The 16,931-nt window shown below is 40.6% G+C and overlaps 1 protein-coding gene across 1 annotated transcript in view; it reads right to left on the bottom strand.

Moving 5' to 3' along the window:
- Positions 1–16,931, bottom strand: part of LAMA1 (laminin subunit alpha 1) — a 123,179-nt gene that overhangs the window by 79,109 nt on the left and 27,139 nt on the right. The window contains exons 7-16 of the mRNA XM_056138436.1: positions 15,851–15,968; positions 13,680–13,858; positions 12,971–13,076; positions 11,988–12,148; positions 10,861–11,001; positions 8,672–8,845; positions 7,133–7,234; positions 6,032–6,243; positions 5,170–5,281; positions 914–1,024 (exon numbers count right to left, since the gene is read on the bottom strand). Coding sequence (XP_055994411.1) covers positions 914–1,024; positions 5,170–5,281; positions 6,032–6,243; positions 7,133–7,234; positions 8,672–8,845; positions 10,861–11,001; positions 11,988–12,148; positions 12,971–13,076; positions 13,680–13,858; positions 15,851–15,968 — 1,416 coding nt within the window. The remainder of the gene's footprint in view (positions 1–913; positions 1,025–5,169; positions 5,282–6,031; positions 6,244–7,132; positions 7,235–8,671; positions 8,846–10,860; positions 11,002–11,987; positions 12,149–12,970; positions 13,077–13,679; positions 13,859–15,850; positions 15,969–16,931) is intronic.

The raw sequence follows: 16,931 nt of genomic DNA, 5'->3' as shown, positions 1-16,931 counted from the left end.
GTTGTCCAGCTCAATGATAGCTCAGAAAAAAGTTTTAGCTTTAAAAAAAATTCGAAAGCAACCACCTCATCAAGCTGTGGGAAGCTGCGTGCCAGAGAAACCGATACGAGAGGGACCAAGTGTGTGAAAATCATTATTTCATGCAATTTCTACAGACGCTTCACTTGGAGAACAAAAAAATGAACAAAGAACAAAATGAAAGTTTTACATACAGAATAAAGAAAAAATTAAGACTGTAGAGAGAATAAGCAACCCATGGCACTGCGCCAAGATCTTCTCTCTGGGTCTGGGTAATTCATCTCCTCTAGGTCTATGCCTCAATCAAGTTCTTGTAGAAAGAGTCTGAACATTTCTCTGCACATTGAATAGAGTTCAGCTGATTAACACACACTTTTCATTCCATATATGAGCAGTGAGTCTATTAGAACCCAGGAGTGAGGCCTGGCTTCAAGGCATAAGATTCTGAAAAGAATTCCTGACTGAAGTGAAAAGACAAGTCCTGCCCTGTATCTGCCCCAAAGATCATTCTCAAGACTAGCTACATATTTGTTAAGCCCTGTTTCAACTCGGACTGCATGAAAGAAGCACTTGTTTGAGGAGTGTAACCAACCACACAGCTATAAAACACTGTATGTTGTATAAACGGAGTGATTATTAGAAGTTTCTTCAATTTTCTACTATCACCTAAGTAGCTTTTTTTTTTTCTCAAAAGAAGAGGAATGGAGAAACATTTTATGGCTTAATTTTTTTTTTCACGTAAGACTCAGACAGTACTAACTTAAATTTGCACATTTCCTTTTTGGTCTCCAGATCAGGGAGTCTCCTTTGGAGGAAGCATTAAAAGAAAAATGACTTGTGCAGAAGCTTTGGGGAAGGGAGGAAGGGTTGGGCAGGGTTTCAACCACAAACTCACAATGCAAACGCCATGAATATTGCACTCTGCGGCATGTCCATGACATTCACAGGGCTGACAAATCCCTCCAAAGAGTATTCCATCCACTCGGTAATATCCAGGAAGACAGGACTGCAAAAGAAAGATGAATGACCTATGTTAGTCCACGCAGAAAACCATCTTCTTTCCAATACATTAGAAACGTGAACTGGTCAATTTTCCACAAGTAGAGAAACATTTCTTTTTCAAATGTCTTTATTGAGGTATCACTGATATGCCATATAATACGCTCATTTCAAGCTTACAGTTCCTTGATTTTTTTTTCCGATTACCAAGTTGTAGAGTCACCACTGTAATCTAGTCCCTCATTTCTTTTTACAGGGATAACCATACACATGGAAAAGTAATGTCATGCTGTGAGTTAGACACCTCAGGGGGAGTCGAAATGATCTTCAACTAGCAACAGGTCAACAGGCACCATTTAATCTGTGTTTCAATCAAGAGAATTTTTTTCTTTCAATAATTTTTTTCCTTTTTATTAAAACTCCCACATATTGCCATTGAAATGCTGAAGCACAGGTGTGAATCAACTGCATCAGGTTAATTGAGCAAATATTACTTTTGTGCTTCCAACGTGTTAAGCATTGGAAAGGTAGAGTAGCTGCTTCTGGGCTCCCTTTCCCTGCAGAAGTGGGAGTCACCTGGATTCAGTCATTCATTTAGTCCTCATGACAACCATGAGCAAAGTTATTTCTGTTCTCTAGACATGGAACCTGCAGCCCAGAGCTTGCTTTACACACTGTGCTCATGGTGCCTAAGGGCTGATTCAAAGTTAGCTGACTCAAAGTTAGCTGAGCACAAGGGCAAGGCAAGAGCCTCCAAGAGCTCCCTGGGACACTGCAGACACAAATGTCCTCAGCCTACAGACCAGGCAGTGATTAACTGGGAGGTCGGCAAGCTCCCAAGGGGGCACTGGAACTGGGGCCATGGGTTTGTTTTCATTCTAATGAGAATTCTTGGAGAGCATTTCCATTATACAAATCCTATCTAAATGGCCTCATTCATATTGACCTTGGGAAAGTCCTCTCCACCTACAAGAAACCACACTCAGGGCCAGTGAGCCTGTCCAAGATGGACATTGAGCAGGTCAGCTGCCTGTGTGTCTGTACGCAGCTACAGTGTGACCAAGAATTCCATTTGAGACCAACAAATTCTTGAAGTTCGTTTCTGAGTAAGAGGTTGATAAAAGTCTAAATTCTTGTGGAAACAAGCGACCAGATATGAAACAGCAACAAACCACTAATTCCATCCAAGAACTCTTGGGTCTTATCAGGCTCAGCTTAGATGCAAAGGAGAAATTACAGAGGAAGATTACATGGATCTGATCAATATTTTAAGGTGATCTGGAAGAAACTGTGACTACTCCTATGGAAATTGTTAAGAAACCTATGAAGAGATGCACAAATCATTAAAGTGGGATATTCTGATGATTTTTGTCTGGGGAGATAATGGCACACGCTGAAAATTGACTGTAACAAAGAATTCGTCCTGTACAAGAAATGGATTTTATATAATTGCCTCATTAAATGTAGAAGACATCCAAAAGCCTGTGCAAATGTTCTTATTAAGAATGACCGAGATTTCTGCTCCTGAAATGAGATGATTTTCTGATAACTCAGAAATTCTTAGGCTATATGGCAATTTTCTTTTTATCTAGCTCTTTCAATAAACACAATCTCCAAGGTGGTGAACTTTTTTTTTCAGGAATTGATATACTGATTGTTTCTCATTTTTGAATTTTTCTTAAATTAAATGTTTCCTTTAAAAATTATAAATTAATGTGCTTGGCAAAAGCACTGAAAAATGTATTAAGTTTCATGTCATGTGCTCTTGAGCCATCATTCCAGGTACAACTGTACGTTTTCCTAATCCTGATGAACTTCTCAGCAGCAACTTTTCACTGCTGCCCCTCCCCAGTCTCCCTTTCTCCCAATGCTAAGAAAAATTCCTCTGGGGGAAGTGCTCGGTGATAGATCATCTGCAGGCACAAGGCCACAAGTTTGATCCAAATGCCAAGCGCAATCCAGCATCACTGCCATTAATGGTCCCTGGCGTCATGATACAGTGGATGCCCCAATCCAGCACCACTGCCATTAGTGATGGAACCATGATAAAGTGGATGCACACAACCAAGTATGTGCAATCTCCTGCCATAGCAACGACAAAACCAACAAAGAGAAGGGAAGGAGGGAAACTGCTCTTTAAAAAAAAAGAAATGTTCCTATAACTTACATTTGAAAGTGAAAAAGTGGAAGCCTATAACAGAGAGGGGGAAAAAACAAGCCACAGATATCTGGTTTCTGATGATATCTCATAGATGAGGGTATTTTAAATTTTGCCCACTTGTGACCACTCTCATTTTTTATTTTTAGGAGGAATCACAACCAGCAGTACTCAGAAAACCATGCAGTCCATGCAGTGCTTAAATGGAATCTGGGCAGCTTCACACAAGCAACTGCCTTTAGCCCTGTGCTCTCACTCTTTCTCCAGCCCCTGGTGACCCCTTTTTGCTTGAGAAATGCAATACTAAAAACAGGTCCCATTCCGTTATACATGCTATTTTGAATTCAGTTTTGGTTGTTGCATGTTCAAAACCTTTTACTGTTGCCAAATGTTCAGTTCTGACACGTTCAGTTCTGTGACACCCAGTTCTGTGGTCCCAAATGGGGTTGCAGCCCAGAGTTTAAGAAGCTTAGGCACTGACCACTATGGATAGGCATTGTTTGGTGGGTTACCTTGAATTTTACAAAAACCTGCCCGTGCTCCAGTGAGTTCCTCAAACTAAGACAGACCCTTTCCTCAACAGCACACTTTTCTGTTTTTGTTTACTTCTTCCATCAGTTAATGAGTTGACTCAAGTCTCACCTGAAACTCAGTTGGTATTTGGGGACAAGAGCAGTCTCTTCAGGTGACTAGCATCTGAACTAACCTGTTTGTCTGTTTTTCTCTCACAAACCCTTGCCTCACATGTAATGATCTTTGCTTGTCAGGCAACTGGACCTTGGATTCAGTAAAACCCTACATCCATGTGTCAAGACGGGGCATTAGGATTGTTTATCCATTAGGCACTGTGTACTGTATGTTTAAGACCTGTATTCACTAGGCCTAAAAACAAATTAAAGTTTTAAAAAAAGTCATCGGTTCACTCTACCTCAAAAACTGCAGAACTAAGTCATTAAATATTCATTTCGTTAAGGATTGGGTCAAATTCATTAATGGCCAAGTTTATAACTGATAAAGATTCATAAAAACAAATTGTAGGTTAAATGTTTCTACTTTGTAAAAATAAATGCCAAGAAATCACAGGCAATGACAAATGTTCATAATCATTGTCATTTATGAATCTGTGGACAAGTTGGATCATGTTAGCATTGGGGGTGAAGTTTAAATCCTGATGATACCATTTTCTGGCTGAGTGACTAATGGACTTCCTTAATCTCTCTAAGCCCCCATTTCTTAATGTGCAGAAAATAAAGTGCATGGTTCCTGACCAGTATAGTTGCCACAGAGATTTAATAAGTAAAATAAACTACAGTGCCAAATGTACAAAAAGTTTGTGGCAATAAATATATTTCATAGGTGGTTTGATTTTTAATGTTTTGATTTGGGGGCCAGACCCAGGCCTACTCAGGATTTGCTCCTGGCTCTGAGCTCTGGGATCACATCTGGCAGGGCTCAGGGCGCCATTTGGGGTACTGGGAACCGAAGCCAAGTCGGCACATGCAAGTCCAGTATCTTATCCGCTGTACTTTTTGCAGTTCCTAATTGTTTAAACAGATAGTGTCTACAACTGTTTGCACAAGCATCTCCATCCTTTTCATGTGTGAGGCGGCAGCCATCTAAGCAAGTGAGCCAGAGCCACAAGGCCTCAAAGGGACCAGGCTTGTCTGAGGCTTGGTAGGACACACTGTTAAATTATCAGGCATCAAGACCGTAAATCCAAGTTTTGTGAAGGCAGGTGATGGGCCGCCTTAGTAGATGGAATTTCCTGTTGACTAAGAGGGGAGTTTAGCAATAAAAGTATTTCCAGAGTTGCCCAGGCCCATGTTGGGCAGAGAACTCAGATTCCTTTGAAGAGTGTAATTTCAATCACTGGTCTAGTCCCTATAGTCTGAAGCTTAGAAACATTGTATTTCCTAAAGTTAACATCCACATGCTCATCATCACACCACATTCTCCTTGGAAAAGAGAAGAGAAGGAGTGAGGAGAATTGTTACCTCACAGGAGATTCCCGTGTAGCCTTGGGGACATTCACAGTGTTCCACCTCGGTGGCAAGTGATAGGTCTATAGTATTAGGGCTGGCTGTATCCAGAGAGACTGAGTCCAACCTGCAAACAGATGGGGTCCACAAGTGATGTACCCACTCACAGACTTCTCAGTAAAGGCAGATCCTTAAAACACATTGAATTCAGACAAAGTGGTGATGAGACTGTAAGTCAATGGCTGTCATGATAATGTGCATTCTGGGGATCGTCATTGTTCCCTAGAAATACGTCACTGGGTCTAAATATCTGTTGCCTAGAGACAGCAGTGGAGAAGGATCTAGATAGCCTGTGTGGAGCTGAAGCACTTCAGAAAAGTCATCAGTTGCTCCAACTTCGCTCCATTTTCATAGAGAGTGTCTTTACATGCACATTGCTGTGCTGCTGTAGCTGCTCCTAAATTTATGGTCACCTTGGCATTGCCAGAAAACAATCTTCTCAGAATCATAAAATGGACACATTACCTTAAGCGGAGTGTGAAATCTAAGACATTAAGTGCCAAGAGGATGAAAATCAGATGCATCATGGTCCCACACTACTTTTAGCACCGCAGATGTGCTCCAGAAAACCACACTGAAAGTTTCTAATCCTGATACTTTGTCACATTCACAATTATAACAACTTTCAGAACATTATAAAGACAATTCTTTAAGATCACAATTGTGTGGTACACAATATACACATATGCACTTTCTATTGATATACCATATATATATACACATAATACATAGGAAATGTGAAATCTATTAAGAGTGAAAAGCATGGGATAAAAATGACAAGACTCCTCCTTAGGCTTGCTTGCTTTCCAATACATACCTGTAAAGAGCTGTTTTTGCAGAATTGTAGTTGGCTCTGATCAAAAGATGTGTCATGTTGGCAAGGACGGTCATGAGCTGGTCGCGATCTATCCCCCTTTTGGTATGAAAATCTCGGAAGTTCTCAGGGAGAAGCCTGACCACATTGAAGTATTCCTCATAGGGCTGAAGAGACAGGCCCTCGGCCTGGGTGCTTAAGGTGATTCCATTTCCCTGACATTTAAATGCAAGAGGACATATATTTGTGATTAGTTTCAAGATTTAGCTTCCACAAATAAAAAGAAATTCCATATTCAGCAACAATGGGTTTCACTTGTGCCTGGCTTTTGGGGACGAACATGAATGCTGCCTGTAACTCTTGGTTTAGAACAATCAGAGAAAAAAGAGAGAAATTCTTGAATGTCAGAAGGATTCAGATCATCAGTCTAACCTGATGTTTATCTGGGATGTACAAAAAGAAGAGTCATGCATTGGTGCAGTTTTCTTCAAGGCAATCAATCTAACACCCCTAAACTTCCACCAAAGACTAAAGCAGAATGTGAATACACAGAATGTAAATAAATATGCAAATATACCTCCAGCTTGTGGTAAGCTTCCTGTCATCAATGATGACTTTTCTGACACAACTGGAGATTGTAGAAGGGGGAACAAGGCAATAAAGAAAATAGGAGAAGGAGGCAGAGGCTCAGGATATGAAACTCAAGCATTTTCTTGTTATTCTGGGAATCTTTCTGCATGAGACTAAGCTGAACCTTTGGGTTCACAGAAGGTTAAGTGAAGATACAAAGAGAGACAAGGGTTGAGAAGGAAAATGTTCTCAAATGGCCCAGGAATATTCCCTGAAGGAGGGACTCACAGGGATGAAAGGAAAAGATAGTTCCAAGCATCAGAGCAAAAGGTCATCTTGTTTGCAAATGTGAGAAGACAGAGCCACTGTAGCTCAGGAGCAGGGAGTTTAATAAGAGACCCAGCAACAAAATTCTCATCCTCAGACTTTACAGCATCTAGCCTAAAGACTGTGGAACAGACTCCCTTTGATGTTGAATCACTGTACCTGGCTAAGCCCCATTACTCCACTGAAAAGAAATGGGAAAGTAATCACCTTGATAATGACATCATCATGAGACATGAGGTCACTGTCCACCGTCTCCACAGGAATAGCATATGACACAGTGTACTTCAGAAAACCACCAAAAGCTGTCAACTGAAAGGGATAAGAAAGAGTGAAAACTGCAGGAAGCAAGGATCCCAGCCCCCAAGAAGTGATCTCTTGATCTGGGAACAGTAGGCTCAAGGATGTCTAAGTTGCCATGATACTTAAGGAGGCAGGGAAAGGAAACATACGAGCAACCTGTTAAATCAATGTTACCAAAATGCAGGGTATTGCTGAAATGCACAGAAAATACATGTCCTCTTTCTTTAAGATTCCAAGAAAGATGACCATAAAGTTCTATTAACCAACCACTCAATAGATACTTATTTCACTTAAACTGTGCAGGAGGTGGGGAATTTGAGCCACACTATAATCTGAATATTTTAATCCCCTTCCCTGCTTGTAAAAGAGCAATAAGGAAAATGTTGGATCAACTGAAGAAGTAGCTAAAATGTTTCCTTCCTAATAAAATCTTCTTTGTTATAAAAGTTTCCTCCCTAACAATTATGTTAATGTTCAGAACCCTATCTTGGCAAAATAAAGTTGGAGAAGTGAACTCTAGAAATATTTTTTTTAAATCATTGACCTTTAGTAATAAGAACACATTACAAATAAAACACATCTTTCAGGATTCTAATTTGATGAGGAAATGTTCATTTTCAGAAATAAACTTAAACATACACAAATGATAAACTTACATTATAACCACTAAGTTAACTAGCAACAACTGAATTATAAGACCTACACCTACATATGCCATTACTTTAGATCAAGTGCAAGTTTGAGGCAAGCAGGGAGCTAGAGTTATTGAGAGAGATTCTGCTGTTTCAATTGTGTACTTGGAAAAAGACCTGGACGAAGTGATGTCATTAAGGAGGAGGAAGTGGGCTTCCAATGTAGGGAAGGTTAAATCACATGAACCCACATTCCTAAACCAGGCTCCCTATGGCTATGCCAAGAAGCACAAGCATAATATATGTGCACATACATATACACATACACACATATGCACACACGCACATAGATATTTGTGTGCATGCTTTACACAGATGATAAATATATGTTTATATATTATAGATGCAAACCCTAATGATGTTCAGAGAGTTCCAGCAATTCTTGTACTGGTAGTTCTTAGGGGCCTCCAATGCCATGCCTGGTGGTGGTAGGACTAGGGTATATGGTGCCAGAGATCAAACTCAAGGCCTTGAACTTGCTAGGCACATACTCTTAATACTTGCACTATCTTCCCCTACTCCAGCCCTGAAATTGTTATTCAATGATATAAAAATAAGCTAAATTAATAAACAAAACAAAACCCACCACCCCTTCCACTTACAATGAGACAGCAGTAAGCAAATGTTGAATCACGTTCTGGCACATTCAAGGAACTGAAAAGTCTACTTTAAATAATGCTAACAGGAGAAGTTCTTTATTAATGGATGTGGAGATCTCTCTCCAAGATGCACTAACTTCCAGTGCTGACTGTACCTTGTTTCCCAGGTAGGCCCCTGGGGCTGACCAGTAATATTTAGATGTCAGATGCTTCATGACCGCCGTGTGGTTGATGCTGATCTGGTGCTGCCCACCCAGAGCATCCTGCTGAGATGGGATCTTATTTGAACTAATCAAGTCAGTGACCAGCCACCCGGACATATCTTTCACCTTAAAAAACAAAATATCCAAGATTTTATTTTATTATACATATAAGTACATATGCACATATACACATATATATGAATGTATTTGGTATGGGGCCACACTTGGCAGTGTCTCCTTGCTCTGTGCTCAGGGTTCACTTCTGGCACTGCTCAGGGGACCATATGCAGTACCAGAAACTGAAGAAACTCAACCATGCACAAAGCAAGCACCTTACTTTCTGTACTAGCTCTCTGGCTCAAGATTCAAGATTTTAAATTATGAAATAAAAGTCACCTTAAATTTCGCCCAATCTAGGACTAATAGTTTTACAACAAAAGGGATAGACTCATAATTATTAAGTATTATGCTTAGCTAGGAACGGGTCAACACACCATGAATATGGAATCTCTCCCAACCCTTCCACTATAAAAGGACCAAAAAGCCTGAGGATGGTACATAAATTTCAAACCAATATGCAAGCAAAAACATAAAGGCCACCATTACATGTTTAGATTTTTTTAAATTAGCACAGAACTTAATGCATTGAATAAATTTTCTTTTGCTAACTCTGACTCTCCTTCATTGCTGCCATATGTTTTTTACCCAAATGCCTGAAGGTCTATAAAAATAGACTCTAAGTCCTATTTTTACAAATTGTCACCTACACAGAGGTGACAAGGGATCAAACCAGCATGGAGGGCATAGGAACACACTTTCATCTTCACATATGAGCTGGAATCTCCTATCTTTTTGTTTTTATTTTTGGGCCACATCCAGCAATAATTGGGGGTTATTCCTGGCTCTGCACTCAGGGATCACTCCTGGCTGTGTTCAGGGAACAATATGTGAGCTGGGGATTGAACTTGGGTCAGCCCTGCATGCAAGCAAACTCTCTATTCATTTTACTCTCTCTCTCTCTAGACTTGGAATAGTCCTGAAGGCACGGGAAGAAAAGAAGCAGAGGACACAGACCTCAACCCTGCCCCACCAGCAGGACTGACCGAGGGTCTGCTGAGAAAAGGCAGAGAGGACAGAGACAATCCTCCTTTACCTTCATGGTCATGTTGAGTCCTCCTTCTTAAACCTGTCTCCCCATAATGCCCTGCTCCCCAAGCAACTGAAGCCACACTGCCTGCTCTCATGGTCCCTGAGCCACCTACTGTAATTCCCACTTATGTCAACTTCTTTGAGTCAGAATATTCTTCATGACTTCACATCCAGATATGTTTTGAAGCTTGAATCTAGTGAGATATGATGTCATAGCTCCATTATGTCTCTTTACAGGAGAAATCAAAACACATTTCATACATGTTCCCTATGGCTCTACCTTTTCCATAGGGAAATGTCTTTTTTTTCTTTTTGGGTCACACCCAGCAATGCTCAGGGGTTAGTCCTGGCTCTGTACTCGGAAATTACTCCTGGTGGTGCTGGGGGTACCATACGGGATGCTACAGATAGAACCCAGTCTGCAACGTACAAGGCAATTGCCCTACCCGCTGTACTAATAGCTCCAGCCCCTCCATAGGGAAATTTCTATGGAACAAAAAACCTGATCTAGAGAGAAACTTCAGTGATGCTTCAGTAGAGGGCTACCTCTATTCTTTACCTATGGGTTATAAATGTATGAGTTTACTGGGTTTTTTTTTTTTGAGGGGGGGTGGGGAGGTTGGAAGGCCAAGAGGCCCGACTGTTAATTCTAAGCCAAATGGACCAGTTCTGTCGAGGGACCAAGGATATGATGCTGCTTAGATCTTGCAGTGCTGGGGATTTACAGGTCGCCAGGGGTCCTGTAGTGCTCTGGGGTCTCCTGGATTACACCAGGAAACCTCCAGAGTGCTCTATTGCCCACACCCTGCAATGCTGGAGAACCTAGTGGTGCATCAAACCAAGATTAGCTGCATGCAAGACATACATCAGAGCCCCTGCACTCGATCTCAGCCCTGAGAGCATTATTTACAGGATGTTCAGTAGCGCCGTTTCAGAACTGAGGGACTAGAGAGCTCATTTTTACACCCTGGCTGGATGAGGGTGCCACCCACCTGGCTGATGGGCCAAGAAAGGCTGTCACAGACATTCGAGACACCAAAGCAGAAGCACTCAGAGCAGCCCTGGGGGTTTCTTTCGTTCAGATTATAGAATCCGGGCTTGCAGCGGTCACATTCCTTCCCCTCCACATTCGCCTGCAAGTCAGAGGGAAAGTTTAGCTTCTGAGGAGAACATGACTAGGCGAGCGGAGTGAAAGGACATTCACAAGAAAGAGAGCTGGCCAGCTGGAGCAATAGGGCTATCAATAGTGCTCAAGCAGGAGGTCTCACAAAGTCTGTATTTGCAAATCATACATTTCGAAATTGTTGTCATTTGGTTTCATAGTCAAGACTGAGGCTATACATCTGAGAGCTTGGTCATTGTGTCTAACGAACCTAAAATATTCCCTTTTTTGCTGATCTTTCACGATCACGATCACGACCATCCTGTTGTTCGTCAATTGCCTCGAGCAGGCCCCAGTAACGTCTCCTTTGTCCTAGCCCTGAGATTTTTTTTAAAAAGTGCCATATTCAAGGCTCTTTCAGAGTTAGGAGAATGAGACCCATCATTGGTACTGGTATTTTGCATATTGGGTACTTTATTGCTGATCTTTCAAGCATTTTAAAATAGGAAGGGGCATATACTCAAGATTTTTTTTTCAGTCACTTGTACCATCTGCCTAGGACTCCACTTATTGGGGAATAAGCTCATCAGACGCAATAGAAAGTTCCACAAATTATAGGGAAAATGGTTGTTAATATTGTCAAATAAATCATCTCCTTGGTACTTAATTATGCATTTCTTCTCACTGTTCAACGCCTTGAGCAAGGGAGAGATCCAAAATTGCATATGCCTTTAATTAATTATCATACAAATTCTATGTATCTGGCTCTGTGTAAACATGGAACTGGACAAGAATGTCACAGAACAGGTAATAAGGCAAATCTGAAGAAATGTGGTATGAAATTCCCAGAAACTACTCTGGAATCTATGGCCATTGCTCTTAGAAGAAATAAAATCTGGTACCCAGCTATGTCCAAGGATGCTTGCTGAGAAGGCCTCTGCTTTAGCCAGGCTGCTTTCTCCAGGAACCCAGATCTTTTACAGAAAAGTCAAAGAAGCTCATGGGCATAGTGAGTACCTTACAGAGACATGGTTCAGAGCAGGGGTCCTCGTTCACACTGCCAGCCAGATTGCAGTCACAGGGAACACAGGCTGGGTAACCCTTATAGCCAAACTGGCAGCGATCACATTTTTCTCCCGCATAGCCTTCCTTGCAGGGACACTGTCCTGGCCATTTCCCTGAAGAAAAAGACACATTGATGACTTTGACCCAAATGGAATTAAAAACAGGTTTAAAATAGAGGTTAGCAAATGTGAGTAAAGGACCAAGAAATAAATGCCTTAGACTTTGGGGCCATAGAAACTCTGGTAGACTTTCCTTTGTTTTCGGGGGGAGGAGTCTTTCATCAAATGCCAGATTCCTTGCTCAACTGTCATTTCCTCACCCCAGCACTGCTGTCGCCAGACTGTGTTCAAAAACAGGCAGTGCAGCAATTATTCCCTATGACTCTATCTCCCTCTAACCATGACTTTATGCCCATGGCATCCATCCCTGGCATTCTATTGAACATATTCTTGTTTATTCAGTACCTCCTGTCAGCAGAGACCTTGATCATCTTTTTCAAGTGGATATTCCTGAGTCCTGACACATATTTGAGTATTCAACAAATATTTGCCCCCCCCCAAATCAATAAAGAATCGGTAGCACTGTAATACTGTCCCCCCGTTGTTCATCAATTTGCTCGAGCAGGCACCAGTAACATCTCCATTGTGAGACTTGTTGTTACTGTTTTTGGCATATCTAATACACCACAGGGAGCTTGCCAGGCTCTGGCATGCGGGCGGGATACTCTTGGGAGCTTGCCGGGCTCTCTGAGAGGGATGGAGGAATCGAACCCAGGTCAGCAGCATACAAGGCAAACACCTTACCTGCTGTGCTAAATTGCTACATAGTGGCAACATTACTTCCACTAAAAAGTGTTAAGTGCTAACACTTCCACTTAAAGGGGTTGGGAGTCAACTGCAAGTACTCACTGGTTTAGAAATGAATCCAGCACTAACCTTCATGTAAGTTAGAATGAAGATCATCCTTAATACAGACAGAACTGTGGGACCCCAAGGGGTCACAGTCACAGGGAAGGCATGGATTGTCTTCATAAGGAGATACCTAAAAGGTAGAGGTTGTCCTGAGTTGTCTTTCTTAAAATCACGAAAATGTTAGAAATAATATTTGAAGTATCGACAAATTACTTCTTGCCCAAAATTATTTTGCACACCCAAGGACTATAAATCTCTGAAGAATAAAGTGAGTTTAAGCCAGGAAGCCCCAGACATCTTCTTAATGGTGATAGAGGCTGGAACCATTAGCAAAATGCCATTCTTTCCCATTATCGCTGTTCCCCAAACATCACCAAACCACCAGAGGACCATGTGGAAACTACATAATAATTCAGCCAAAGATTTACTCAGCTTGTTGTATGGACAAGATAGAGCTGGTCCAGTCACTAGCTGATTATGTGTCAATAGTATTACAAAACCCTAAAACCATACAATCAATCAATCCTGGAATTCAAACTGTGTATGAGTGAACATCCAACTCTGAGCAAGTAAAGAGGATAGAGCAGAAAATCCATATCTGAGGAACACTAATAGCAAAACAAGAATATGAAATGTTTTAGAAGGAAATGAATCTCTAATATTGAGACTCATTCTTGGACCAGCTGCTTCTTCATCCTGTAAACACAGGCTCAGCTAATGGAGAACTTCTTACCTTGTGTGGTCTATAATATCCATCAATGCACATTTCACAGTTGATTCCCATGGTGTTTTGCTGGCAATTAATGCAAACTCCCCCTCCTCTGAACTCTCCAGCAATATTCAAACTTCTCTTTTGAGTTGCAACATTTTCATCATAGTAGCAGTCTTTGGTTTTATTGTGACAATTACATTCTAGAAGAATATTTTAACATCTCAACATGTATCTATATATAAACACACAATATATATGTATATACATATATATATCCTACTTAAAAACGATTTCTAAGCATTGTCTTCTCAATAGTTACAAAGTGCAAATTGATTTGTGTGTGTGTCTGTGTGTGTGTATGCCATGCATTTTTTTCTCAGTACTTTAGTAAGTACTGCTCAATGGACCCAGAGCAGAGATCCTCTGCCTGCCTCCCCCAGTCTCCAGCAACCCAGGGGTCACATCCATAAGCCACTCCCTGCCAGCACCAGGTAGTCTTCTCATCGGCTACCCTCCAGAACTCACAGCTGCTTTTCCTGGAAGGGAGCATAAAATGAGGCTCCCGTAGCCATGCTACCGGACTCCAGGCCAGGCTGTTTTAACCCAGAGGTGCCCTGGGCGGGGGGCGGGGGGCGGGGGGCGGTGAGAGCCCTCCACACCCCAAAGGACCCTGCCCTGGCAGTCAACCTCCACTACCCAACAGCCACCATGCTCCAACTGCTCTCCGAACATTATAAGACACTTCCTACCCATTTTTCAAAATTACCACACCATATTTGATGGGTTTCAGACAGTAGGCAACAAATCATAGAGAGAAATATATAAATATATGCCTCTTGGAGAGCCTGGCAAGCTACCTAGATTATCCCACCTGCACGGGCTAGCTCCCGGTGGCGTATTTGATATGCCAAAAACAGTAACTATAAAAGGCCTCATTCCCCTGACCCTGAAAGATTCTCCAATCATTGGGAAAGATGAGTAAGGAGAAGCTGCTAAAATCTCAGGGCCGGAAGGAATACAGACATTACTGGCACCTGCTTGAGTAAATCAATGAACAATGGGATGACAGTGACAGTGATATAAATAAAGCCCCTCCCACATGTTTCTATAACTGTAAATTAAGTTAAAATTCTAGAATGAGTAATTTTAATAGGTGAAATGTAATTAAATGGAGGACAGTGGGAAATGGCTACCAAAATTATAAATGTGCTTACCAATCAAACCCATCAATCTATTGGTATTGTTTCCTGCAAAAGTACTCGCATATTTATGAATTACGTGCATAGGGTTAACCATTAAATAATTGCTTATAAGACTGCCAACAACAAAGATTTCCATAAATAGGTGGCTATTTAAATTAGCTTATATTCATAACTAAAAGTTAGTGTTTTATTGGCTTTTTAATTTTTTTGACACACCCAGCAGTGCTCAGGGCTTACTCCTGGCTCTGTGCATGGAGATTACTACCAGCAGGACTCAGGGGACCATATAAGATACCAGGGATCGAACCCAGGTCAGCTGCATGCAAGGCAAACATTCTGCTTTGCTATACTCGCTCTCCAGTCCCAAATATTAGTGTTTTTAAAACAACATTTTCTATTACTGATATAAAAAGGTTCGGAGAGCCCGGCAAGCTACCGAGAGTATTCGATATGCCAAACACAGTAACAACAAAGTCTCCAATGGAGACATTACTGGGCCCGCTCGAGCAAATCGACGATCAACGGGAGGGGGCCTTTTCTTTCACTATACATTACTAATACAAATGAAATTAAGTTAGTTCTATGTAAGAAATTCATCGGAGGGAAGAACTCTGTTCCTATTATAATCTGTATTGGCAACAAATTTCAGGGGGAACAAAATGGGAAATAGTTTTTAAAATAGGAAGGATGGGAAGAGAGAAAAATATATACTTTTCACGCAGTAGTTAAACTTTGGGAGGTTTCACAGTTTTATATACTAAGGGTATTGGAGTATAACAATTTTTGCAATTAGTGTAGAACTTTTTTCCTGAGATAGCCAAACAGCTCCCAAAGCTGCGTGTTACTGTACTACAATTTAAATATTGAGACCTAGATGTATATTTTTGAATTTACTACTCAATCCCTATATAGTCATTATTTATTAATTTGTATTTAATTTAATACAGATTTATTAACTTAATCAATGCATTAATTTCTCAGAGAACTTACCTTCACATGTGTTCCCAGATGAAAGGGTCCCAGGTCTCCAGGGCTGCTGGTGGAATCCAGGGCAACAGAGATTGCAGTTCTCCCCACAGGTGTTATGCTCACACAGACACTGCAGTTTCTACACAATGAGGAAAGCAACATTTTACCCCAAATTTTTTCTGTATATTTTTTAAAATTTTATTTTAAAAAGAAATATTTGACAGCCAAATGCATACTAGGACTTTACAGGTGAGAATATAGGGTGTGCAGTTTTTAGAGAAAAATGTATACATATGACCTCTTTAAAAAGTTAATTGAGAAAACCTAAAATATGAATTAATTAACAAGAACATTTTAAAAAACATACATAAACTTTAAGTACTCAGATGACCCTATTAAAAAAATTTCTTGATATTCATCTATATATTTCTCAGCATCAATAGGACAACATTCCTGTTTGAGGTAAAATTGAGGAAAATATAATAAATAACTTCACATGAATTATATAAAAATATATTATTCGCTTATTATGCTATAACAGATTTTATTTTATCTTGATTTAGTATTGCAAAAATGAGAGAAAAAGTGAGAGTTGGTGAACTGTTCTTTTAAAAAACAAAATAATTATGACATATATTAAAATATTTGTTTGGATCCCCATACAAGAGCTTCAAAGTGCCCATGGCCATTGAATTATATATTTTTAAATGGCAAAGTTTATATCACATCTCTTTTTTCAAAGAAATCCAGAATAAGAAATTTAACTTGAAAGAAATTCTTAAACAAAGAAAAATAAAATTGTTTATAAAATGAAGCTAGTTAGGGGGCTAGAGCGATAGCCCAGCAGGGGCTAAAGCAATAGCCCAGCAGGTAGGGCATTTATTTGCCTTGCAAGTGGCCAACATGGGTTCAATTCCCAGTATCCCATATTATGGCCCCTTGAGCACCACCAGGAGTAATTCCTGAGTGCAGACCCAGGAGTAACCCCTGTGTGTTGCCAGGTATGACCCAAAAAAAAAAAAATGAAACTAGTTAATTATGTGAAAATCTTCTTAAAACATACCTTCCAATGAAGAAGTAATGCAAACATTAAAGTTATACC

This window comes from Sorex fumeus, unplaced genomic scaffold (genome assembly GCF_029834395.1).
Source record: "Sorex fumeus unplaced genomic scaffold, SorFum_2.1 ptg000128l, whole genome shotgun sequence".
In the NCBI taxonomy this organism is placed as follows: domain Eukaryota; kingdom Metazoa; phylum Chordata; class Mammalia; order Eulipotyphla; family Soricidae; genus Sorex; species Sorex fumeus.
Note: the sequence above shows the minus strand (reverse complement) of the source record. Positions and strands in the feature narration are given on the sequence as shown.